Consider the following 27500-nt stretch of genomic DNA (forward strand, 5'->3'; position numbering starts at 1 on the left):
CAGCTCTGTGGAGTTCTGGGCCTCAGTGCCGGGGATGAGCAGGTGGAGGCTCTGCAGGTAATAAGTCGTCTGCATCTGGAACATTAACAACACACTCACTGTTAAACACCATCAAGATTTTACTTGTTTTTTACATTCCATCACCTCCTTCATCTGTCCATCTGTCCACACAACACTTCATCCATCTATCTATCTATCTATCTATCTATCTATCTATCTATCTATCTATCTATCTATCTATCTATCTATCTATCTATCTATCTATGGATCTATCCACTCATCACAATATTCATCTCTCAATCCTTCTATCACTATATCAACCCATCTATGACTCCATCAATATAAAAATCACCCCAACCATCATCTCATCCATTTATCACTCAGCACTGCCATTCTAGTGGTCCATCTTTCACTGCACATCTGTGCATCCATCCGTCCATCCATCACGGTCCACTTATATACCTGTCCATCATCCTGTCAGTCCATCATCCCACCTGTTCACCTGTCAGTCTGTCCATCTGTCACATACTGTTCTGTCCATCAATCCATCCATCTCTCCTCATCAGTCCATTTCCCAAACCGGAGGTGAAACGCCACGAGCTTTCACACGGCGTCAAACATAATCGCGTTGGCCGTATATAGTCCCGCACAGCGGCGAGCGTACGGCACGACGACGCGACAACACGCGAGGAAAGGATGCAACACGTAAGAAGAACGATTCGGATGTTATAAAGATAATAAGGCGTAGAAAATGTCCTTGAAGTCTCGCTAAATGAGAGAAACGCGAGGTAATGAGCAGCTAACCGCTAGAAAGAGAGAGATCAGGCAGAATGTGTCAGGAAATGTGACGCCTCGTAAGTGACCTTTACGTGTAATTGGCGGGAGACGAAGCTCATTTCCTTTCGAAGCAGAGTTCATTCTGCCAAAGAGAAGGAGACGGGAGAGTCGTGTGGTGGAGGAAGCACAGGAACCCTCAGGAAACTGACCTGCAGCTGAACACCGAGGCTCTGAATAATATACTTATACAGGATACGGAGTGAAAAGTGGGGACACGGTGGCTTAGTGGTTAGCACGTTCGCCTCAGACCTCCAGGGTCGGGGGTTCGATTCCTGCCTCCGCCTTGTGTGTGTGGAGTTTGCATGTTCTCCCCGTGCCTCGGGGGTTTCCTCCGGGTACTCCGGTTTCCTCCCCCGGTCCAAAGACATGCATGGTAGGTTGATTGGCATCTCTGGAAAATTGTCCGTAGTGTGTGTGTGTGTGTGTGTGAGTGAATGAGAGTGTGTGTGTGCCCTGTGATGGGTTGGCACTCCGTCCAGGGTGTATCCTGCCTCGATGCCCGATGACGCCCGAGATAGGCACAGGCTCCCCGTGACCCGAGAAGTTCGGATAAAGCAGTAGAAGATGAATGAATGAATGAATGAATGAATGAATGAATGAATGAAAAGTGGGCGGGGCTAACCTCGTGCTTGTGACTTTAATGATTATAATCTCTCTGTTCATCACATCTAGCTTTGTGTGTTCACGAGGATCACAATTTAGTTTCATCAAGCAACAAAAACTCACAAGAGAAAGAGAAAACACGGACAATTCTGGAGAAAAACCCCGACGCCGTTTTAAACAGGACCTCAAACGCATTTCCTGTGAACGAGAAATGGTTCGCGCGTGAAGGTCACAGCCAGAGTGAAAGAGGAACTTCACGTATCTCTGGACTGAAAAACCCCAAATTTCAGAATGATATTTTTACTATTTCATGATGACGAGGTTTCTCTGTAACAACACGAGACGTATCTGCTGTAACGTGGACGACGGGACGCGGCGATCCGCTAGAAGGTCCAGACGAGAAGGAATCCTTCTTTAATCGGTTCCTCCAGAACTTCACGAGTTTGTGATCTCGGGATTTAACGTGATCTTTGAAAACCGTGATCTTTTGTTAGACGATATTTAGACGATCGATCAAAATGAAAGGAAATTGTAGACGACCGCACAGGAAGTGTGTGTGTGTGTGTGTGTGTGTGTGTGTGTGTGTGTGTGTGACTGACCTGGAAGTAGACGGTCCAGTAAGGGATGAGGGCCAGAAACACAGGCAGGATTTTCAGCAGCGATTTCACTTCCTCTACTTTCTCTTCAGAGAATCTCCCTCCGTACGTCAGCTTCGCTCCGTCCAGCAGACTCGGCTTTGGCCTGCGAGAGCGAGAGGGAAACTGGGTCATGTGACTCGTTTAAATACAGATTATTATTAACTTCATTTAAACACAGAACTGATGTGAGGACAGTTTACTTTTTATTAAAGGACCAGAATTATAATGTGCTTTTCCCTTAAACTTTCCCTAAGAAAAGTCCCTTCATTGTCTTATAGACATCTGTCTATCTATCCATCTATCTGTTTATCAGTCCATCCAACCATCCATCTGTTCATTCCTTCATATATCCATCCATTCATCAAGCCACCCATCCATCTATTCACCCATCCATCTGTTCATTCCTTCATATATTCATTCATTCATCCATCCATCACTATTCCAGCCAGCCATCCATCAATTCATCCACCCATCCATCTATCTGTCCATCCATCCATCTGTTCATTCCTCCATATATCCCTCCATCCATCCATCCATCATTTAATCCAGCCATCCGTCCATCTGTTCCCCTGTCCATCCACCCATCTGTTCATTCATCCATCCACCCATCTGTTCATTCCTTCATATATACATCCATTCATATATCACTTCATCCGGCCATATATCCATCAATTCATCCATCCATCTGTTCCCCTGTCCATCCACCCATCAGTTCATTCATTCATCCACCCATCTGTTCATTCCTTCATATATCCATCCATTCATATATCACTTCATCCGGCCATATATCCATCAATTCATCCATCCATCTGTTCCCCTGTCCATCCACCCATCAGTTCATTCATCCATCCATCCACCTGTTCATTCCTTCATATATCCATCCATTCATATATCACTTCATCCGGCCATATATCAATCAATTCATCCATCCATCTATCTGTTCATCTGTACATCCATCCACCATCCATCCATTTCTTCATTCCTCCATATATCCATCCATCAGTTCATCCAGCCATCCATTCATCTGCTCCCCTGTCCATCCACACATCAGTTCATTCATCCGTCCAGCCATCCATCTGTTCATCCCTTCATATACCCATCCATTCATATATTACTTCATCCAGCCATCATCAATTCATCCATCCATCTATCTGTTCATCTGTCCATCCGCCAATCAGTTCATTCATCCATATATCCATCCACCCATCCATCCATCATTTCATCTGCTCATTTATTCATTCATCAGTCCATCCAACCATCCATCACTCCACCCTTCCTTCATTTCTCCGTGTGAGTTCTTACCTGAGCAGTTGAGGTTCTGCAGGTCCCCCACAGCAGGCCGATCCCAGGATTTTCACCAAGTGTGTGAACGCGCTGCCGTCCGGGGGTTTGGTGATGAAGACGGTGCGTCCCAGGAGGAAGATGATCAGTGAGACTCCCAGACAGCCGGCAGGGATGGAGAAACCCAAAGAGAAGCTGATATTCTGCTGGATGTAGGCGACACCACCCAGGGACACGATCGCACCCAGATTAATGCACCAGTAAAACCAGTTAAAGAAACGCCTCGTCGCTTCGGGACCGCGATCCTTCACCTGTGAGGAAGGACAGGGATCGTCAGGCCGATTTATTTACATACTCAGACAGTGAAGCATGATGGGAAAGTGCTGAAGAAATCTAAACTTCTCTCAGCACCGCGTCTGCAAAACGTCAGCCGAGGAACCGTTAAAAACAAAGCTACATCCGTTTCCACCAGTTACATCAACAGGTACAAAAAAAGCTCATTAACGTTTCACGCGCTTTGGAAGAAAATTCCACATCTCAGACGTGATGTAGTCCTGATGCTTCCCTCGTTACAGACGTAGAGAAATCTCCCAGCTCTAAATACTCGTATCACCTCTTTCATGCACTGAAAGGCTAGAAGAGCACTAATCCCATCTCCCTGTGATAAAGCGGCTCATCTCGACCAATTTACAGACACGACGCCGCACTGTAACCCGCTCGATATCCGTGTCCTTGATTTTATTAAAGCGTGGGAGTCGAATCTGAAGAAGAAGAAGAAAAAAAACCAATTACTGAATTTTCAATAAAGTGACAAAAAATCCAATTAAGCAACATGAGAAATCCACATTTCTAAGAGACGCTCTGGAGGATATTAACCTTTACGACATGCCATAAATTCACCGAAAAGAGCGTGCATTAATTCTAGTTATATAAACTCCACGGCGTAGGCCACGGTATCGCACCGGAGTCACGTGACACGAGTCACAGCGTATCTGATCGGAGGGGGTTACGGACGTGACGACTACAAACACGTCGGGTCAGGAACCTTGTGCAGAACACGTGAGTTTATCGTCGGGTCTGATTCGGGTGCGTGATTACACGGGTGGAGCTGGAGAAATGTTCGGGACTGATCAGATCAGACACTTAAAGAGATTACATGGAAAACAAGAGAACAACAAACACAGCAGCTAGCAGCGATCTGCGGGGTCCAAGCATCCTGCATCCTGAGGGTCACATCCCAGGTTTAAACCTGACTGACTGATGGATTACAACTACTATAAAAAAAAAGTTCTTCTGAACTAAACTCCACCTACACCACCATCATGGATCTCGTCCTAAAGATGCCTTTCAGCTTTTAATCTGAATCCACGCAGCCAATCAGCTGCTTCTGTAACTTAAGCTCCGCCCTACTGGGATTGGTGGTCATGTGTCATTAAGAATGTTTATTAATCATTATGGAGGTTGAACCTCTGTGTGCTTTCAGACCAGTTTTCTGAAGATAAACCAAAAATCCAAGACGAGGTACATCAACATTTCTGAAATATTTATAGTTGCTACTAGAGGAGATGAGAAGGAGCATAGCAACAGTTACTGTGCTGAAATGTGAAGTTAATGTCCATCAGGAGGATGATCCCTGAGCACCGGGGGGTTTATACTGAACATTACTGAAGCGGTACTGACGATAAATTAGGGACACGTGGAAATCAGATAAACACACAAGTGTAGAATGCTTATGGGCCACAGTAAAGACCTCGAATCTGTCATGTCTCACACACACACACATTTATACACACACACACACACAGATACACACACACTGATACACACACACTGATACACACTGATACACACACACATAGATACACACACTGATACACACACTGATACACACACTGATACACACACACACAGATACACACACACACTGACACACATTTATACACATTCAGACACACACACACACACACAGATACACACACACTCAGTCACACATTTATACACATTCAGACACACACACACTGATACACACACACACACAGAGTACTGGACAGAAAGTGGTGGCACTGGTGGCTTTGCTGGTGACAGGGAAGTGGCTCCAACAGACATCACATTGTTTCAGTCTTGTGACTCTCCTGGCTTTTTTTTTCGTTGCCTCTAAATTTGAAATAGCGTCTGTTCTGCGTCTCTTCGCCAGATTACTGAAGTGAAACTGAGTGGAAGTTTTACACAAACGCATCAGAAACGCTGCTCACCGAACGCCTCGACTCGCCAGAGCAGGAGAATCAGGACGCAGTGAAGAATCCCATCATGTGCTGCTGCTTTATTTACTGTCTTTATGTTATATTCATAATACAATATACAATTTACAATAAATCAGTACGTGTGGGGCAAGTCGTGGCCTAATGGTTAGAGAGTCTGACTCGTAATCCTAAGGTTGTGGGTTCGAGTCTCGGGCCGGCCACGACTGAGGTGCCCTTGAGCAAGACACCGAACCCCCCAACTGCTCCCTGGGCACCGCAGCATAAATGGCTGCCCACTGCTCCGGGTGTGTGTTCACAGTGTGTGTGTGTGTGTTCACTGCTGTGTGTGTGTGTGCACTTTGAATGGGTTGAATGCAGAGAACAAATTCCGTGTCACCGTACTTAGCCGTATGTCACGTCACTAAGATATTAATGTTAAAGAATTAATTAAAGACACCATAAATATTAAAAAATATAGGAGTTTTTTTTTAATTTGTTAGTTTTTAAGGGTAATAATCTGATTGGTCAGCAGTCTGAACTGACCACATGAAAGGTAAGTGTTATTACATCATGTAATGAAACAGCCAATCAGGATCAACTATGCAAATGTATCTACAGCAGTACCACTGTTCCAGGTCAGGGGTGGGGGAGGGGCGTTTCTGATTTGCATATTCATTAAACGAGTATTTCACTTTCAGAAATATAATTTTTTTTGTTTTTTAATTGTGATTCTTCCTTTTTATTATGTTTAAAGATCTTTACACAAACTGCTGAAAAGAAAACCATGAGATGAACTCTGATCACAGACTATTTTTGTTTTCCCCATCAGTTTTTGGAACCAACAGGATTTATTAATCCAGACCTCGTCAGACTTCCCAAACCGATTAAAAACAGGATTAATAACTGAATCATTTGTCAGTGAATCACTCGAGTGATTCGGATTCGTTCGTTACCTGATCTGCTCCGAACGGTGTGATGTTAGACTTCACCGCTCCGACTCCCAGAGCCACCAGCACCAAGCCCGAGTAGATCACAGGACTGCAGTAGGCCTTCCGGGTCGGACAGCTGACGTTGGCAGGAAGTGACGCGTTCGTGTTATAACACTCGACCGGCTGGACAGGAAACGCCATCTCTTCACCACACAGCCTCACCCGGGTGTTGTCACTGGACACGAAGGGGAACAGCAGCATCCCCAGTAAATACAAAACAAAACTCCCTGCGATGGTGCAAAACTTTCCGAGGCAGGCGTCGGCCAACCAGCCGCCGAACGGAGACACCAGATAAGTCACACCCATGAAGATGAGCGGCGCCTGGCTGGCTAACGTGCCATCCCAGTAGAACGGGCTGCCGTTCAGGAACAGCACCAGGTTGGAGGTGATGCCGTAAAAAGCCACCCGCTCCAGAGACTCGGCCAGCAGGATGGCGGCGCAGGCCAGACGCCGCCCTCGGAACACCGACTCCGACCTGTAAAGACTCCCCGTGCTCTCCAACAGAGGAGTGTTCTCATTTACACCAGAGTTCGACATGACGTGTACCGACGATCTTCTGAAGGAACCGGAGATGTCTCTATTCTGAGGAAACCTGAAAGAACATTTAGGTTGATTATTTATCATTATTATTATTATTACTAATAAAACAGCTCTAAAATAAACATAAAACAAACGGTTACAACAATAACTTTAAACTAAACCTTTAAGTGTTAAAGCAAAGGGACAAAATCAGGGCTCAAGATTTGACTTTTCACATCATGTATGTAGGAAAATAATCAACAGCCTGAGTGTTGTGATGAGGAGTTATTAATGTCTCACACACACACACACACACACACACGTCCTGAAGTTTCATATTCAATGTGACACCAATTACATGTTAATGTTGTTGCACGCTGTGAAACTTGTTACTTCCTGTTCTCGCTTACGTGACAGCAGATACAGTCACATGTAAAGTCGACACGTCGTCTGAAAAATTGAATTCAGATGAATTTCAAATGTCAGGCAATTTGTTCAAATATATTCAAACATCTCAGCTTTAAAAAAAAAATCTCTGTTCTTTAAAATCTCTGTTCTTTAAAAGCTCTGTTCTTTAAAGGCTACATTAACATTCGGATGGACAGATGATGGATCGAATATGAATTTTTCATGTCTTGTTGAAATGTCGGTAAAAAAGTGACACCTTTAATCACTCGCTCCTTCAGAAGCCTCGCAGTTATTTCTCTCGAGCATTGTTTACTAAGTAAACTCACTGTCCTGAAGATTGATGAAGATTTTAACCTCTGACTGTTACAGAGTGCTGATACTGTAGACTCCATACATGTCAAATAATCAGCTCCATGTAGAAATCTGTTTCCATGGAAACCTTCTGACCAATCAGAGTGGAGAAATCAGCACTGACCAATCATAGTGGAAAATTCAGCACCAACCAATCAGGGTGGAGAATTCAGCACCGACCAATCAGGGTGGAGAATTCAGCACCGACCAATCAGGGTGGAGAATTCAGCACTGACCAATCAGGGTGGAGAATTCAGCACTGACCAATCAGGGTGGAGAATTCAGCACTGACCAATCAGGGTGGAGGATTCAGCACCGACCAATCAGGGTGGAGGATTCAGCACCGACCAATCAGGGTGGAGAATTTAGCACCGACCAATCAGGGTGGAGAATTCAGCAGCACTGCGATGAAGTTTATTATACAGATCTATAACTTTAGGCTCTAGACATTACACAGTGTTATTGTTTTGCTGACAGTTTGTTCCTCAACCTTTGTGTATTATTGAAATGACTTTAAATTTCTTTAAAAGCACCAGACCTGGAGTGCTGTGTATTGTGGTGTGTTGTGGTGGTAGTGTAGTGTGTTGTGGTGTAGTGTGTTGTGGAGTAGTGTGTTGTGGAGTAGTGTGTTGTGGAGTTGTAGCGTGTTGTAGCGTGTTGTAGTGTGTTGTGGTGGTGTGTGTTGTGGTGGTGTGTGTTGTGGTGGTGTGTGTTGTGGTGGTGTGTGTGTTGTGGAGTGTGTGTTGTGGAGTGTTGTGTTGTGGTGTAGTGTGTTGTGGTGTAGTGTGTTGTGGTGTAGTGTGTTGTGGTGGTGTGTGTTGTGGTAGTGTGGTGTAGTGTGTGTTGTGGTGTAGTGTGTGTTGTGGTGTAGTGTGTGTTGTGGTGTAGTGTGTGTTGTGGTGTAGTGTGTTGTGGTGTACTGTGTTGTGGTGTAGTGTGTTGTGGTGTAGTGTGTTGTGGTGGTGTGTGTTGTGGTGGAGTGTGTTGTGGTGGAGTGTGTTGTGGTGGAGTGTGTTGTGGTGGAGTGTTGTGGTGTACTGTGTTGTGGTGTACTGTGTTGTGGTGTACTGTGTTGTGGTGTACTGTGTTGTGGTGTACTGTGTTGTGGTGTACTGTGTTGTGGTGTACTGTGTTGTGGTGTACTGTGTTGTGGTGGAGTGTGTGTTGTGGTGGAGTGTGTGTTGTGGTGGAGTGTGTGTTGTGGTGGAGTGTGTGTTGTGGTGGAGTGTGTGTTGTGGTGTACTGTGTTGTGGTGTACTGTGTTGTGGTGTACTGTGTTGTGGTGTAGTGTGTTGTGGTCCTTTAAGAAGTTGCATATCTAAATTAAGGTATAAACTCTTTCACAATTCACATTTCCAGCTAAACAGCACATTATAAAAGCTCCAATGAAGCACAGACTATAATTCAGAGACTGTGATGTTATTTATATGGATGATTTAGGCTCTTAGTGTATTATATTATTATTATTATTATTATTATTATTATTATTATTATTATTATTATATATTCAGTAAACAGATCATTTGTGATGTTTCTTTAAACTGAGACTCGTCACATTAACATGAAAGAAAATGTAAAGTGATACACAAACATTTCTGAGCTTTCACAGGATCAGCTGTTCATGTTTTGTAACTCTAACTCGTGATTATTACTGTAACGCACACACACGCGCGCGCGCGCACATAAACAAACAAACACACACACACGCACGCACGCACGCACGCACATAAACAAACATACACAAACTGACACACACACACACACACACACACACACACACTCACTCGCACATAAAGAAATAAACACACAGACACATACGCACATAAACACGCGCGCGCGCGCACACACACACAAACGCGCGCGCAGACAGACACGCACGGACACGCACACGCGCACACGCGCACACGCAGGCAGGCAGGCAGACACACACACACACACACACACACACACACACACACACACACACACAAATATTACCTTTAACGCTCTCTCTCTCTCAGACTGACAGCTCACCCATCCACCTGTCTGCTGGTTTCCTGCTCGACATCCCAGCTGACACACTACAGACTTATTAAACCCCACACAGAAGTTCACGGTCACTGTAATAAACCCCCTGAGCTCAGATCAGCGTCTCACACACACCACGGTCACGAGCTTAAATCCGCCTACAACCGATTTATGAACCATCCGGATTTACTGAGTTGTGTGTGACACCGAGAACAGCCACCAACCGCTTCATATAAACAACACACAGGTTTCAGTTCTCACGCGCGCACACTGACCAATGGCGGCGCGTCCTGTGAGCACGTGACGCTCTCACTTCCGGGGTACTGTTTTTTTATTATTATTAATTTCTCTTCTTTCCTTTTCTACTAATTTCTTATATTTTCCTTCTTTTTTTTACATTTTCTTATATTTTCCTATTTTTTCCTTCATTCCTTTTCTTTTAATCGTGTCACTAGTGATTTATTTGTTTTTAAATGATTTATTTATTTTATATTTAATTCCATCCACACCCATAAAAACCAAGGGACAAAAACCCTAAATGTCTTTATTTCTGTTCCTTATTTTATTATCGAGCTTTGGTTATTATAAGCAACAACATACATTGTTTGTATTTATCTTTATTAACAAATACTATTATTTATAAAATGTTCACATTGTTTACTGTGTTTAAATTTACAATTTTAATATTTGAATTATTAAAAATTTAAATTATTTAAATTAAATGCATTAAAGCAAACATTAACTCAGTATTACAGCCATAAAAATATGATACATAAAAACAATGATAAAGATTAAAATCATTGTCTAAAAACAAATTGTCTAAATATGTGAAACGTTACTGTTTAAATGTTTACTGTTCTCATGCCAGGTATATGTATGTATGTATGTATAAATGTATGTATGTATAAATGTATGTATGTACCAAAAGCAAGATATTCATTGTGTGTCTACGCACACTTAGCAAATAAAGATGATTCTTATTCCGATCATTTACAGAATTAATAATTTGAGGTGTATGTTCATTAGAAACAGAGAAATAAAATACTTTGAAAAAAATTATTACTGAATCAATTTATGAATAAATTAACAAACTAAAAACACCAATAATAATAATAATAATAATAATAATAATAATAATAATAATAGTGATTGAATGATTTTCTACTTTTTATATCCACTGATCTTTTTGCCATAATATTTAATTCGTGAAAAATAGAAATAAATAAACAAATAGATAAACAAACAAACAAACAAATAAATAATTATTTTGCCACTTTCACATCTCTATAAATTATATATATAGTAACAGATTTAACATATACTTTTAGTGTCATATTAAATAATTATACAACTTATATTAACGCTCATATTTTTGTTTCTGGGCTATTGATGAACGGGAACGAATCGGACCTGTTGTTCTTGTTTCCCGGGGAAATCAATCATAAACGGACCCATTGAAAACGCGACTACACGTTTCCATACCCGTATTCATACATGTCCCGCCTTCGTGTCTATGATTGGCTAACTCGCACATCTCCCACAGGGATTGGTTCATTCGATTGCAATCTCGAAAAACAAACTTCCGGGCTATCCGAATACGGGTACATAAACAAAAGAAGAGCAAAAGTAAATATCCGTGTTGTACAGGACAGGGTTTTTAAACAGAGCAGCTTTTGTTTCTGATGAATTAACTATAAAATTGTAATTTATGTCAGATTTATTTGACGAGAAAATAGAGAAATGAGATTATTGTTCTTAGCTTGTCTCAGTCCCAAAACTGGAAACTGTACTACTGCAGAAAGGATGAGGTAAAAGAGCTGCTTTTATGTCAACAAAAACCTTTAACGAGTAAAAAAAAATAATTCCTGTAATGATAAATAATCAGAACAAGTTGTAAATATAAGTTAATATAAATATTATGAAATATAATCCCGGAAGTGGCAGCTTTGTGTATAAAAATGGTTAAAATTAAGTCAAAAATGAATGAAAAATTAAAAATCAACACTCATTAATTACTGAAATCAGTAGCGATATTTGAGTCTTTAGTAGATTTGTACCGTTGTCAAGGGGCGTGGCCTCACAGCTGATCGTTGAGCAGGGGATGTACTTATATGGTTACATCGCTTAAGGGGGCGCGGACTTTTTTTTTTTTTTTAACAGGGTGCCATTACTTTTGTTCTAATTAAAAGGCCACTATTATTTTTCTCTCTTTCTAATGTTACTTCTTCTTTCATTCATATAAAACCAGTGAAATGTTCATTAAACTGTTGTGTCTTATTTAAATAAATAAATGTCGATGTAATTCAGATATAAAATCACAATGACGGGGGTCACGGTGGCTTAGTGGTTAGCACGTTCGCCTCATACCTCCAGGGTTGGGGGTTCGATTCCCACGACCGCCTTGTGTGTGTGGAGTTTGCATGTTCTCCCAGTGCCTCGGGGGTTTCCTCCGGGTACTCCGGTTTCCTCTCCCGGTCCAAAGACATGCATGGTAGGTTGATTGGCATCTCTGGAAAATTGTCCGTAGTGTGTGTGTGTGTGTGTGTGTGTGTGTGTGTCCTGTGATGGGTTGGCACTCCGTCCAGGGTGTATCCTGCCTCGATGCCCGATGACACCTGAGATAGACCCAAGAAGTTCAGATAATTGGTAGAAAATGAATGAATGAATCACAACGACTTATAACTATTTGTACAATTTAATACCGGACTGTATTTATATCACACGCTGTATTTATGTTGTTGCATCTTAAACTTATGCTAATGTTCTGTGTTAAGTGAGCAGAGAAAATGTTAAGCTTTGTGTACTATTTGTTGGCTAAGTTCAGAAATGATCGTTAATTAGCTAATAGATGTGTGATGTTAGCAGGTTACATCAATCAACATACTCGACTAAAACAAAAGAATGTTTTCTGGATGTTCTGAAAACTTTTGGTTATTCATTATGTGTTGAGAATATCTTGGAAATTCAGACGTTTTGTCGTGTTAAATGCTAACATTGTATGGTATCATGCTAAACTGAATTAGTTAGCGAGGTACGGATGGTGTTGATGGTGTGTTATTGTGTGTTATTAGAGATCATATAGAGAGTGCAGGTCATGTCTGTGTGCTTCGGGACACCAGAGACTTCAGCTCGTCTTCTGACGTAAAGCTGCTGATGAGTCAAGATAAAGAACCGTTTAATGCAGCGCTGGCGATTCATCTGTTTAAAGGAGCAAGATTCCTCTTAGGTGATGTTTAAGTATAATAAACCCAATTACACACACAAACCCACACACACAACACCCCCCCCCCCCACACACACACACACTATAACAGCTATATTAATAACGTAATGTTTTTTGTTAATTCATTTTCAGAATTGTTCCTTTTCACAGTAAGAGCTTTTGAATGTTGCATTTCTTTTCTCACATGGCTGCAGATGCCGGACTCCCTTTCGGAGTGGTCTTCGGAGGGACGGACATCAACGAGGACGTGAAGGACCATCACAAGCGAAGCGTCATGGAGGAAGTTCTGCACAGAGCCAGGTGAGGCTAACGCCGTCTGTGGTGAAAACAAATATCATGTTTTTATATTATACACATAAAAAACCTGAAAAGACAAGATAACACTGTTGCTAAGCAACTGGGTGACAATGGATGCTAATAAGCCTAGCTAGCTAGCTTGTGTGACTGCAGACATGAGATAAAATAATTCAGAATATCACCATTTCTCTCAGATGTGTAAAAAAAAGACATTAAAGTCATTACTGTATTTTCTGGCCTTATTAATTATCACATGAAAAAGTATTGATTTAAATGATATTTAATGAGAAGTCAAGCGGTTCATGTAGGTTAAATCGAGATAACACTGTTGCTAAGCAACCGGGTAACATGGATGACAACATGACGAGCTAGTTAGCACATAGTTGGCACTGTTACAGTTTTTCCATGAAGGAAAAACAGCGACAGAAGACGTTATATAAAATAATTCAGAATATTAACTTTTCTCACAGATGTTGTTAAATTAGTACCAAAAAAAGAGAAACTGAATTCAGCTTTGAAATTAGCACTAAATCCAATGTGGAGGAAAATAATCTTTTTTTTTTGTCAATATCTTGCTGTTCAAGTGAAATGTGCAGGAAGTGAAACACGCAGCTGAAATGTGTTTATTTATATTCAATATAATGATATTGATTGAAAATTAGGCCAATGATGTAACTAGCTAATACGCACGCTAGACTGTATATAGACGAGACACAGAGTCGGTACAAATGATCAAAATCTGTTCAGAATATCAACATTTCCCTACGACGTGTCGACAAATTACTGAGAAAAAACTCTGGACTAATAATAAAATGGAGGAATTGAGTTTGTGTAGCATTAAATACTGTAAACAGCCACATGAGGTTAAAGTTCAAGTTCACTGTAAAAAAAAGTCCAGAAATCTCAAAATCTCATTGAAAGTCAAGCACAAGGTTCAGGATCTGAGAGATGAGGTGGATTGAAGCTCAGTAGAACATTAGATGACCAGACAGATGGATTATTGTGGCTTGGAGGAATTCATACACGAGTGACTTATGTGGACGTTTATGTGGAGGTGTGAGTTTGTTGTCTTGTGAATCATTAACTCTGACATTTGGCCATAAAAAAAGAAAAGGCTTGATCACTCCTGCCTGATTTTTTATTTAGTTTTTATTTTCAGTGCAGTTTTTATTCAGTTGACTTAACTGTTAAAGCCACAAACTTCTTTTAGTGAAGACCTTCTGCTGCTGGATCTACACAGCTTCATCATCATCATCATCATCATCATCATCATGTCCTTCAGAGTTACAGAGAAGAAAGACAGAGGAGCTGTAAAGGAAGATGGTGAACAGTTGAAAAGTGACACTTCCCTTTTTACACACACACACACACACACACACACACACACACACACACACACACACACACACACACACACACACACACACACACACTTAAGGGGAAAAAAGGCAGCAAGTCATTCTGTTTTCCTGTAAATACAAAAGAAGAAGTGTGAAGACCCTGAAGTGTGTGTGTGTGTGTGTGTGTGTGTGTGTGTGTGTGTGTGTGTGTGTGTGTGTGTGTGTGTGTGTGTGTGTGTGTGTGCACCTGAATTGACAGTGACTTCCTGGTTCAAAGGCAGAAGTGAGAAGAAAGCGATCGCTTCACAGAACTTTAACATGGCTGCTCTACAAATACAAATTATTAGAGGAAATGAAAAGAAAAAAAAGCTACACCTTTTCTTTTCTCAAGAAATTAAATGAATATGTAAATTAGACATCACCCCGACTATACAAACCACGCCATGTTTGATTTTATACTTCCTTGATTTTTCATGTTAAAATTCAGAGCTGAAAACATCCTGGTTCCACATGATGTTTATTCTTAACACAAGAATTGTTGATTCACTTCGAATGAATCAGTTTTGCATCCTGCAATTAATACGTGAGCAAGTTTGGTCCGAATCTGCGGTCGGCCTACCGTTACTTCTCGAATGATGATGATGATGATGATGATGATGTATAGAAGTACTATGGTAAAAAACAAATATAAGAATTACAACTGAGTCACTCTGCATATTTTACACCCCAGTTCGATTAACCCAATTAAAATTTTTAAATTTACAATCAGTTTTTTTTTTATTATTGTTGCCTTGATTCATTTTAGTTATTACCTTTTAATTCACTGAATCAATTCACTTCGTCTGATCAGATGATTCTGATTCATGATTCATTGGCTTTTAGTTTGATTCCCAAGTGACTCAGTTCCCTAAACAGTAAATCGATGCTTTAATCCTTTCACTGGACTTTTTGATCCGGATGTTTTTTTATCATTTGACTCTCTCTCTCTCTCTCTCTCTCTCTCTCTCTCTCTCTCTCTCTCTCTCTCTCTCTCTCTTTCTGTCTCTTTCTCTCTGTCTCCCTCTCTCTCCCTCTTTCTTTCTATCTCTCTCTCTCTGTCTCTCTCTCTCTCTCTCTCTCTCTCTCTCTCTCACCCTCTTTCTTTCTGTCTCTTTCTCTCTGTCTCTCTCTCTCTCTCTCTCCCCCTCTCACTCTTTCTTTCTGTCTCTTTCTCACTCTGTCTGTCTGTCTCTCTCTCTCTCTGTTTCTCTCTCTCTCTCTCTGTCTCACTGTTTCTCTCTCCATCTGTCTCTCTCTCTCTCTCTCTCTCTCTCTCTCTCTCTCTCTCTCAGGTTTGCTGTAGCATTCACAGAGGAGATGAAGCAGAAAGCTGAGATTTACTTGGTAAGATGCTGATGTTCAGACGTACTCCATGTTCTGAGTGAACACCATCTCTGTGCTGTGACTATGAGGTTCCTTTCACCCTAAAGCTCTCAAATCTGACACACTAGACAATTAAACAGCTGTATAGTGAAAGATCGAATACAGGACCAATCTCGTAATGAACAAAGCCCTTTGTGTTGTCCTGCTAATCAACAACGTGCTGTGGCGATGAAGCCGAGACTAACCGCCCGTCCTGACGTGTCTCATTCCTCTCACCGCGTCTGTTTGCCAATAATCACATTTTCTGTCTCTTACCGAATGTAAATCTGCGTTTAATTATTCATCACGACTCGTTAATTAGCCTCGTTTATATGGGGGAAGGTTTCGAGAGAACTTTACTGAAGCCGTACGTCTTGTTATTCTGTAGGAATGAAGTGCAGTGAACAATAATAAAGCCGTTATCGATAAAAAACAACAACAACACATCGACCCTCCGAACCGCCGCCGTTCGTCTTTAATGGGGCAGAAAAACGATGGAGAGAAAAGCGTAGACTAATGTGTCGAACCCAAGTCACTAATAAATACAAATGTCTACAAATAACGACAACGACAATAATAATCATTCTCAGCAGCATCCCATAATAATGCATCAGTGTTTCATTGGTGGATTAGACTCACACCAACACACACACACACACACACACACACACACACACACACACACACACACACACACACACAGCAGGCACCCAGCACTGATAACATCCAGCCAATTTCCTCTCTCTGTGTGTGTGAAATGATTCGCTTGATCTCGACCGAGTCGCAGCGTTATTCCGTTATCGCTCTCCCGCCGCTCTATTATTTTTATATATTGATTTTAGAATGGCGCCGAGATTATTCCTGATTATACTTCCGCATCTTTTCATGCTCGAGCAAAGGATTTCATGTGGTTTCGAGAAACGCTTAATAGAAAAATGAAAGTAGGCCGAGAATCGTGGGTAATTTAAAAGCAGCTCGTTTATAGAAGACGAGGAGGAATCCACGGCGAACCGTAATGTAATCGTGGGCGAGATATCGGGGCTAATGATGCGTTATGATGCTACATAGGGAGACTACATTTAAAGAAAAAAAAACCAAAGAAAAAATCTTTAAAACTTTGAAAACCTTTTTGTTTGTTCTTTGTGGATAAACGCGTCACTCAGATGCTACAGGAAACTATTTAAAAAAATCCATACACTAAATTGTAGCTAAAATATCTCAATTATTATAAACGTTACCACGACAACAAGTACAAAGAACAGTTATGGCCAAACATGCATTCAGTTGTAACGTTTTTTACGCTTAAAGTTTTTACTGCTACATCACACTGCTACATAGTTTAATCAGGCTTTCTGTTACTAAGTAACCGTGTCTGATGGTTACCATGACAACGAGTAGGAATAGCTAGTATTTCACTAACACAATGAAACTATTCAACTGAGTTTTGTAGGAAGGAAACTACAGAGCGTGGGAAGAAGAGTTAAAGATCTAAACAATGCAGATTGTATACTGGTTAACACCATCACAGCTCATCCTTTTGTGTAGTTGGATCGTTACCATGACAGCGGCTACTGGACTCCAATTCTCTCTCTCTGTCATAATGAAAGTATTAAATGTAATTCTGCAGAGGCGTAACCATAGCAACAAGCGTAGAGTGTTATTACCAACGCTACTTCAGCTGATGCGTTGTTTTTGCTGCTTTAGGCTTGTGACATCACTAAGATCTACGTACAAGCTCAAGGTAAGGACACGTCTCCATTTCCTCACACCGACTCGTCTTAGTGTCTCGTCACATTTGAGAAAGTTTGTGACGTTCATCTGCTCTGTTTCTCTGCAGGAATCGAGACGAGAGCGAGTCCCACCTTCAGCTGGGCGGATTTCTTACACACTACAGGTATTTATCTCTGTCTGTCTGTCTGTCTGTCTGTCTGTCTGTCTGTCTGTCTGTCTGTCTGTCTGTCTTGTGTACCTGCCTCTAACTGGTCTTTCTTTCTTTCTTTCTTTCTTTCTTTCTTTCTTTCTTTCTTTCTTTCTTTCTTTCTTTCTTTCTCTTTTGGGGTTTTCCATTCTGTGTGTGTGTTTGTTTTTGTCGGTGTGTGTGTGTGTGTGTGTGTGTGTGTGTGTGTGTGTGTGTGTGTGTGTGTGTGTGTGTGTGTGTGAGAGAGAGAGAGAGATTAAAAAATCTTGTCTCTGGTCATTTATCACCAGGCTGCCAGCAGGGTGCAGGACAACAACACGCTTCTTATTAAAAATACATTTATCACACACACACACACACACACACACACACACACACACACACACACACACACACACACACACACACACACACACACACACTTCAGACTTGGATTTCCTGTCCACCTGTCTGACATCCTAGTGACTGTAAATCTGTGTACCTGTGTAGGTGTGTGTACAGGTGTGTGTATGTGTGTGTGTGTGTGTGTGTGTGTGTGTGTGTGTGTGTGTGTGTGTGTGTGTGTGTGTGTGTTAAAAGGGTAGGAGACAGATTTCTTTTAAACATAAGAATATATACTTTTTTTACTCAGGAATTCAGTTTAAGTTGTTCTACTGTTCTAAGGGTGTGCAAACTTTTGCACTTAACTCTAATAACCAGGCAAACATCACATCACCTGGAGGAACAAAAGTATGACATCATGATCCACAACTTTAATAAATTAAGGATGAAACACAGGCAGCTCATGTTGTGTTAGTAACATAATCAGTGATGTAACACAGTGACATCACACCCTCAGGTGTTTTATTCCTCTTATACCACAGTCATCGCTTTATAAGGTCATAATAAAGATGCACCTTACGTTTTATTACGTTCCATTCACTCACTTTCTCTTCTTTGTCCTTTCGCACTTCGTAACGTTAAAGCTGACAAACTTTACACTCGTTTACTGATGAAGGACAAAAAGATAAAGAAATGTAGAAGAACAGTTCAAAGAGTTTCTGAGATTTACTGTAGTCCTGAGTATCTCTGAGATCAGATCACTCAACTTCTGATTATAGAGAGAAGTGTGAGTGTGTGTGAGTGTGTGTGAGTGTGTGTGTGTGAGTGTGTGTGTGTGTGTGAGTGTGTGTGTGTGTGTGTGTGAGTGTGTGTGTGTGTGTGAGTGTGAGTGTGTGTGTGCGAGTGTGCGTGTGTGTGTGAGTGTGTGTGTGTGTGTGTGTGTGTGTGTGTGAGTGTGTGTGTGTGTGTGTGTATGTGTGTGTGTGTGTGTGTGAGTGTGTATGTTGAGGTGGGGCTGCTGGCCTCCTGCTGTCATGTAGCTCACAGCAGGGTTTATTCGAGAACACCAGTAGGAGGTCGGCTTATCTGAAGAAATATATTCTGAGTGACTCTGAGTGTCGCTTTTGTACAGTGATCGAGATGTGAGTGTGTGTGTGTGTGTGTGTGTGTGTGTGTGTGTGTGTGTGTGTGTGTGTGTGTGTGAGAGAGAGAGAGAGAGAGAGAGAGAGAGAGAGAGAGAGAGAGAGAGAGAGAGAGAGAAAGCACAGCATTGTGGAACCCCCTGCTAGGTGAAGGATTTCACACAGAAATAAAGATGATCATGGACTGAGTTCTAGTATTAATATTAATATCATGAATATAATAAAGACGCTGTGAATGTTTGTTCTGACCTCATTTTAAACACACACACACACTCTCACACACACACACACACACACACACACACACACACACACACACACACACACACACACACCTTGAGCACTTTTCATCTCTTTTGTGCTACATTTAAAGTTCATAAAGCGACTTTGTTCCTGTTGACACTTTATATATTATATTATAGCAGGTATAACCATCACCTCATAGCCTCAGAGGGGTTAAGGGTGTATTATGGGATGTTATTCATACAGAATCGGTCTAAAAACGTACAGAAAAATCTCCTTTTCGAATTTGTACCTTGACGATTTCCCACATAAAAAACGAGAGAACTGATGAATCCATAAAGAAAGAGAGAAATGTACAGAAGAGCTTCGGGTCAGTAAACGACAGGCGAGAGCACGCAGTCTGGAGCTGAAGCATCGTCAGGATCTGACGCGTGTCACAGATGTGTGTTTTGTTTTATTGGATTTCAGCCACGAGTCCGATCGAGATCCGATAAAATCCCCAAGCTGCAGAAAATCTAGATTGAGCTGTCAGAGTCTCGTCAGCGGGAAAACACAGAAACGTTTCACGGATCGTTCATTCGGTTCTAAGATGTTTGTGATGTTTCACGATAACGTTTACTGTCCATCCGTTTGCTTTAAATGGTGTCGGGCGGTTTTGTGTTAGCCGAACGGAGCAGGATCGACGGCTACGGGACGAAATAAATACTGCTATCTATCTCCTCCTGTCTCACTGGGTCTTATTGTGGTATTGATGAACTTTCATCTTCCTCAACTTCCTCTCCTTCTCCTTCTCCTCCTCCTCCATCCATCGATTTTGTTTCCTGATTTTAGATTCAGACTTACATTAGATTAGAACGATATTGTTGCCATAGTAACAGCACTGCATGTACACATATATAATAAAAAAATGAAATGAAAGACTTAACATTTTAGAAGGAAATGATAGATTATATTAGATTCATGGAAATTATTATTATTTCAAATCTGGATCATTTATTTGATTAATGTGAACAGATTTGAACCTCATTAACTTCGATTGAATTCTTGGATTAGAACAGATTTCTTATGTCGACACCGACGTCACCGCCGCTGCTCTGATTGAAGGGTTTTAACCTCTAATCTGTCCCTTAAGCCAGATTTTATCCCTAAACCGATATTTTTTTAATATTAACCGACTCTGATTACGGTGACGGAACGAAACGAACCTTTTTCCCGACGTTTCGTCTCGTCGGCTCTTGACTCTTTGTGTTTTCATTCTAATCCCGTGTGCGATTTTCCCGTCAAACCCCGACGTCTGAATTACCGAAGGTCGTTATAGGATTGGACGTTTATCTGCGGAAATGACTTTCCTTCTCTTATCGTCGTCTTATCTCTCGGAGAAATGAGTCACAGAAGCTGGAAAGAGTTTAATCCCACGTGCTGTGGTCACTCGGGTCGTGTCCCATTTCAGCCAAGTCTAAGACATATTTTTATGTGTTTTAGCCTCCTAGCATTGGTCATAGGATTAAAAGGGATTAGCGCCCTGATCCAGCAGTCGCTGACCCCCAAACGATTCGAGATCGCTTCAGGAAATCTTCATCACATCAGCAGAAGTTCTCGGTTCTTCCCTCGAGACTTATTTCTCACTTTGATTAACATTTTCCGGTCAGGAAAATGAACACCTGCAAGGTTTTTACGGTTCAGTCGATCGGATCAGAGGTTTCAGCATCCGAACAGGGTTTCAGAAGTTCTAGAGGTGGACACATGCTAATCAGCTAAAAGGTTCAGGATTTAAACGGACTTCTGTTTCATTACATTAGCAATTCAAAGCTGTTTGAAGTCGTAAGGGCAAGATCAAAACTAGCAGAGGAGGAATTCGTCCCATTTAGAACGCTGCTACGATTCATTAGCAAAAACGATCATTAGCAAAATTGTAGGGTTGCTAGCTAGCAGGTTATCGACTGGAGAACTTTTTATCGACTGTCCGAGTGGATGGTTTCTGTCTTTTGTTAGAAAGAAACCCTTGACAACTTCATATATAATTAAATTTGTAGAAACGTGAAACTAGTATCTAGCATTAGAGGTCTTCACCGGTCCACTTAGATCCCAAAACCCAAGGTCCGACCCGAGACCAGAGCGGGTCTAAAAGTTTCACGTGTACCTCTGACACGGGTCGGGTATAATAATATTGGCATCGGGTCTCGGGTAATTTAAAACGAATGTGTTTTTACCGAATGGACCCGAGAAGACCCGAACTACTGTATCTCGTGTGTGTGCCTCGACTCGAGTCCTTTTCCAACCTCTCGTCTGTTTGTCAAGACCGCTCGCGACATGTGGCTGGTGACGTGTGGCTGGCGGTAAGCTAATTTTCGTTGAAACAGACCTGTCAATCAATTTTGAATCCACTCCGTAGCGGTTACTTTAGTGTAGAGTTACGTAACATTCGGGTCCAGTCGGGTTAAAAAAAATTGCTGTCGGGTCGGACTCGGGTCAAATTTTTTCAGGTTTGTCTCGGGTCGGGGCTTTCTTAAAAAAAAAAAAAAATGCACGTCGGGTCTCGGGTTCGGGTAAAAAGTGATTCGGGTCACTTCGGGTCGGGTTCATTTAGACCCAAGAAGACCTCTATCTAGCATTGCAACCAAATAAGCACGAGTAATGTTCCATCTAGGCAATGAATTATTTTCTATTTATTTAGTAAATTAATTTTTATTTTGAATCGACATCATTAGCATATCGTTTCAGTGATCTCTATGGTCGGATAAATGAAGGCTGGATCACAAAACGAGCTCGCTAACGGTTAAAACAGGACGTGATAGAACTGCTTCTGAGCTTTAGGTTTATGTCTCTATAAAGATGAATAAATAATTTGTTCCACATTTTATTCTTTTGCCTTCTTCCTAGTTGCTTTTTCTGGATTCTGCTGATCGAAGGTCTCCTGTGTTTGTGTTCCTAGGAGTTTGTGTTGATCGAGTAGACGACCTACACGTCTTCCTGTTAGTGTGTGGACTCCGGAAAGTGAAGGACCCTCTTTACCTGCTGAACACCTTCTCAGGTAATCTATGACCCTGTAAACATCTCAGACAGATTTATAGCTCCCATGACCACTTCCTCCTCTGCTTTTAATGCAGACTTGTTCACTTCATAACGTTTCCTCTAAGGAGAGTTCAGTTCAGATGAATTAGCTTATATTCCATGGAAACCCCAACATTGATCTCGATGACTTTGTAGGATCCTTTGACCATTATACACTCTCTAAATGAGCTGCGAGTGGCCACTCGGGTCAAATCAAACCTGTGGTCTCGTGTCTATATTCACAGGATCTTATTTGTCCATATTACCAGGACTTAAGTTCCCAAGGCTCCAAGTTTCTTGTGTTTTGTGTATCTAACCCTTCTCTGTTCCCAGATCCATTCATCCACACCTTAAGGATCCTAGATTTGCAGGCTTCTTCATCCCCAGGGTCTCCAGGGGTATGTCCCCAGGGTCCAAACATTATAAAGTCCTATGTTTTAGGGTCCTACGTTCTAGACCTCTATGTTCTAGGGACCGATATTCCTATGGTGCTTTTTCTAGGCCCCATGTTGCCATGGTCCTCAGTTTCCCAGGGTCTGTGTTTTCAGGTACCTGAATTTCAGAGTCCTTACTTCTCATGTGGATGTATTCCTTGGGTCTTGGGGCTTGTCAGGTTCCTATTTTACACTGCTCTGTGTTTTCATGGTCTGTGTGTTAGATGTCTACCAGGGGTATTTTGTGGTCTGACCTGTGGTGGCTCCATGATTTCATGCCCAGTGATTTTCTGATCTCATGGCCTAAGGCATGAGTAAGTGTGTGTGTGTGTGTGTGTGTGTGTGTGTGTGTGTGTGTGTGTGTGTGTGTGTGTGTGTGTGTGTGTGTGTGTGTGTGTGTGTGTGTATTCTGTCAAATTTACATGGCTAATCCTCTACCAGATCTTGTTTCCAACAGAATGGCATGCCCAGAACCCTCTGGTGATCCTCATCATCATTGGCCCAAAGGTGAGCACAAATCCAAAAGTGTGTGTGTGTGTGTGTGTGTGTGTGTGTGTGTGTGTGTGTGTGTGTGTGTGTGTGTGTGTGTGTGTGTTGTGTGAATGGGGTGTGTGTGGTGTGTTTCTGCACTTGTGGCCATGGCCATGTGAGTGATATCACACTGCTTTTTTACTAGTGTTAGCATGCTAGCCTAAAGCTAATTAGATGTCCCTACTACAAAGGGATCACAGCAGGAGCTGGGTATAAAATTCACACATCTGACATCCACATGATACTCGGACGTGCCAGGGAACATTAGCAGCTAGCCGGGAGCCGGTGTCACAACATCTGCTGCCTCACATCTTGGCTCTGGGACTTGGTTCACTAGTAAGCCTTTGATAAGGTCATGGTTCTCATGGGGAATCATCCTGGACCAACCACAAGCTTAGAATCAACATAAAACCCCAGAAAATGGAGAAACAAATACGACGAGGAACGATGTTCATGTTGCTCAGAGTCAACAGAGCTGACCGATATCAGTTCCTCTGGAGTGTGAAGTATCTGCCAGACGTACGGAGCCTTCTTTCCCTCAAGACCTGGATATTTTCTTACACTGCATTTCATTCTGAGAGAAATTTAAAGCTCTGTTTATTTCATTTAAACCCAGATTCACCACAAAGTGCTTGGAGCTGGTTATAGAGATATTTTCACCTCATATTTGGATGGTTTTACAGATTTAACAGCACTAGAACATAAACAGTTGGTTTCCTTCACTGCCTGATGACATCAGCCTTGCTTTTTATTACTAGACATGAAGAACATTTTTAGTCATTATTAGTTTTGATAGTATTTGAAGGTCCAATATTTCTGCAGCTGCTGAGACTTTACACAAAGATGCACTTACATCATCGTTCATCAGATCGACGTAAAACCTCGTCTCGTCCTTAATCTCCAAAATCTGACGGTATCCTGTGATGCTTTTCTCATCAACACTCACACCGGGGTGGAAAACGACGAGGAGGTGAAAGCTTCTTGTCCACACGCTGTGATGTGGGTATTACAGAAATCATCTCGCACCACTGAAGTCCCTCATTAGACAAGATAAACGTGAGATTTGGTTTTACTCAGCGGCGGTCCTAGGGTCTCATCTTTAGGGGTTTTAGCCCTCAAACAAGAAGAGTTTTATATTATATATTATATGACTACATAGTAAGCCAAAAGTTATGGTATTATTAAATGGCACCAAAGTGAACACCAAAATTTTATACATGATGTAATGATGCCGGTCTCGAATCAGATCAGTTCATGTATGTGTGTATTCTCTACAAACAGTGTGTCTAATGAATGCAGTCATTAATAATAAATATTCACAATACAAAGACCGAATCCATAGATGTTATTTTTGTCGTGATGAGACAAAGGCGAGTGAGGATCCAAATGCAGTTTTAGAGCTTTAATAATCCAACACACAAAACAGATAAACAACACAAGGCAGAACACCGAGCGAACAGGTAACGGGAACATCGGACAGAAACACACAACATACCAACAACGACTAACACCCGGGAAGTGAACAAACAGAGTAAATATAGCAAACAGGAACCAAACACAAACCGGAGACAATCAGAGACTAAGACAACACACCTGGAGGAAAGCTTGAGTTCAATTAGTGTCCATGGTAACCAATGAATGGGCGGGGCCGACAATTAACAGCAGGGCAAGACAGCAGACAGAAACAGGGCAAAAACACAGACAGACTCATTACAATTTTTATTTGGTAAATTTAATATTTTGTTTGTGCTACAACTCCGGTAATAAGAATAGTGACATTTCACCGCTTTTGGTTGCCGTCTTTGCGTCTTTCCGCCGATTAACGTTATAGATAAACGCCTCCAGCTCTGACCGCTCTCGGATCAAACCGATAAATAATCTTTCCCATCGATGACATGTCCTGCATTTTAACGTAATTTTTATTGTTTATTTATGAAAGTAAAAATTATACTTTTAGTTTTAGGGTGGCTGAGATCACAGACAGGGGGCGCTGGAGACACCCTAAAGAAGGTCTAGAACCGCACCTGGTTTTACTCATCTTTTATTTTTTTATCTCAGCATGACCTTAGGGATCGTTTACTACAGTATCTTAGATCTCATGATGCTGTAAAAGTTAGAAAAGAAGAAGAAGAAGGACATTTCTAGGAAAAGTTACAGGATGATGTTCTTTAACCTTCTACGATCTGAAGGAACCATGTGTAGTTCTTCAGAAGTTTGAAGATGTTGATTAATTCTCTCTAACAGCAGCTCCGACTGTGGAGCAGGTTACTGTTAATGAACCCGTACCGATACCTTATGGTTTCTATAGCAACAGCATGTTTTCTGTAAGGAGTTTTTTTTTAAGGAGTCTCCAGTTTCAGAGCTTTCATTCAGCTGTGTTTAGAAAAGACAAACGAACCGAACACCACCAGATCTGTGATCTTTCCCATAATAACAAACACGACTCGTTCACCCGAGGAAAGATCCGATTTTTTTTCCCCCTGACAGCAGAAAAGTGTCACTTTTTATTTTTACTCACTTTAGTTTTTCTTCTTCTTTTTTTTTTTTTTTACAGATCGATCCTGTACTTAGCTCAGAAGTTGAGGAACGTGTGAAGAGGTAAAGCTGCTTCTTCTTTCATCTTTTCTTAGACTTTCTTCAGAGGCTCGGCTTTTTATCTCCAACAAAGTACGCAAGAAATTGTCTTCACGCTTTGACTTTTTACACAGGGATCTTTTTTATTATTTTCCAGCTTTGGGCCCTCACATGAAATTGGTATTCGAGTGTGTAAACTTATCTCTGTATGCACTCATTTTTAGCTAAAGTGAAAGCGTAAACAAGCTGGCTGTAATGCATGGAGGATGTCACGCTATCAGACCAACATCTCAGCCCAGAACGAATTGCAAGATTGTGTAGGAACGTGATAAGGAATATTTTCTCGTTTGAATCCTGAGGGAACAACGTTTGCTGCTGTAACTTTCTGCTCCAGTCCGCTGTGTTGCTTCTTTCTAGAACTTTTCCTCGAACTTGTGCGTTTGTGCTCGTAGGTCTGCCGGAGTGTTTCTAGCAGCAGAGAGGAATCAGGAGGAACTTCACGCCGTCATGAGGAAATCATTCGCCGTGGTCAACTCCTCCGTTTCGGAAGGGATGTCCGCCGCCATCTTAGAGGTTCGTGTCGTCACGTCGGCGTCGCAGCGGGATTAATTACTACTTCTGTCAGGACCACTTTGTCAAATGAGAATTTATTAGATGATATCATACAGTTAGTGTTGGAGGTATGGTTCTGTTCTGGGCAGGAATCTACGCGCCCGTCCGTACGCATGCAGGGACAGAGCGGGGAGAGCAGCGACTAGAAAATAGAATAAGACCCCCCGTATAACAGAACCATTAATCATGCAGAGTTTTTTTTAAGAAAATGTTCCGGCATGGTGGGGTCGGGGTCAGAGGAGGGAGTTTAAATCGCAGCGTCAGCGAAGCGCTAGAAAGAGGCTCAATGAATGGGAATTTAAATGTTCAGGTGATACGGATGTCGTAACCGGATTTGTGCGCGTCGTGGACGGCTGATTAACAGCTGATGCGCGCTTGACGACGTGGCCTGCCTGAACTAACACGATGCTTTATTTAAGTAAATAATTATTGTGATGATATAATATTTTTAACATACAATATTAATATAATATATAATATAATTACAATAACCTCGAGAATAATCATTAAAGATGTGAAAATTCTCTAAAAATTTGATAA

General features: G+C 41.6%; 2 protein-coding genes across 5 annotated transcripts in view; one reads left to right on the plus strand and one right to left on the minus strand.

The window, feature by feature from the left end:
* slc15a4 (solute carrier family 15 member 4) overlaps window positions 1-10075 on the minus strand; it is a 44603-nt gene extending 34528 nt beyond the window's left edge. The window contains exons 1-5 of one of the 3 annotated variants that reach the window (XM_027142921.2): window positions 9844-10075; window positions 6553-7180; window positions 3381-3670; window positions 2040-2181; window positions 1-75 (exon numbers count right to left, since the gene is read on the minus strand). The exon at window positions 1-75 is cut by the window's left edge and continues 6 nt beyond it. In XM_027142921.2, the coding sequence (XP_026998722.1) occupies window positions 1-75; window positions 2040-2181; window positions 3381-3670; window positions 6553-7125 (1080 nt within the window). In that variant the 5' untranslated portion in view covers window positions 7126-7180; window positions 9844-10075. Of the gene's footprint in view, window positions 76-2039; window positions 2182-3380; window positions 3671-6552; window positions 7181-7771; window positions 7911-9843 lie in introns of those variants that run through there. The other 2 variants (XM_027142924.2, XM_027142922.2) reach the window with 2 other exon arrangements.
* glt1d1 (glycosyltransferase 1 domain containing 1) overlaps window positions 10063-27500 on the plus strand; it is a 21571-nt gene continuing 4133 nt past the window's right edge. Inside the window, exons 1-10 of one of the 2 annotated variants that reach the window (XM_047823092.1) lie at window positions 10063-10193; window positions 12945-13099; window positions 13291-13396; window positions 16065-16116; window positions 17839-17875; window positions 17972-18028; window positions 22691-22789; window positions 23701-23750; window positions 26329-26372; window positions 26801-26921. In XM_047823092.1, the coding sequence (XP_047679048.1) occupies window positions 13027-13099; window positions 13291-13396; window positions 16065-16116; window positions 17839-17875; window positions 17972-18028; window positions 22691-22789; window positions 23701-23750; window positions 26329-26372; window positions 26801-26921 (639 nt within the window). In that variant the 5' untranslated portion in view covers window positions 10063-10193; window positions 12945-13026. Of the gene's footprint in view, window positions 10194-11431; window positions 11682-12944; window positions 13100-13290; window positions 13397-16064; window positions 16117-17838; window positions 17876-17971; window positions 18029-22690; window positions 22790-23700; window positions 23751-26328; window positions 26373-26800; window positions 26922-27500 lie in introns of those variants that run through there. The other variant, XM_027142934.2, reaches the window with a different exon arrangement.

The sequence above is a fragment of the Tachysurus fulvidraco genome, chromosome 14 (genome assembly GCF_022655615.1).
Source record: "Tachysurus fulvidraco isolate hzauxx_2018 chromosome 14, HZAU_PFXX_2.0, whole genome shotgun sequence".
Classification (NCBI taxonomy): Eukaryota; Metazoa; Chordata; class Actinopteri; order Siluriformes; family Bagridae; genus Tachysurus; species Tachysurus fulvidraco.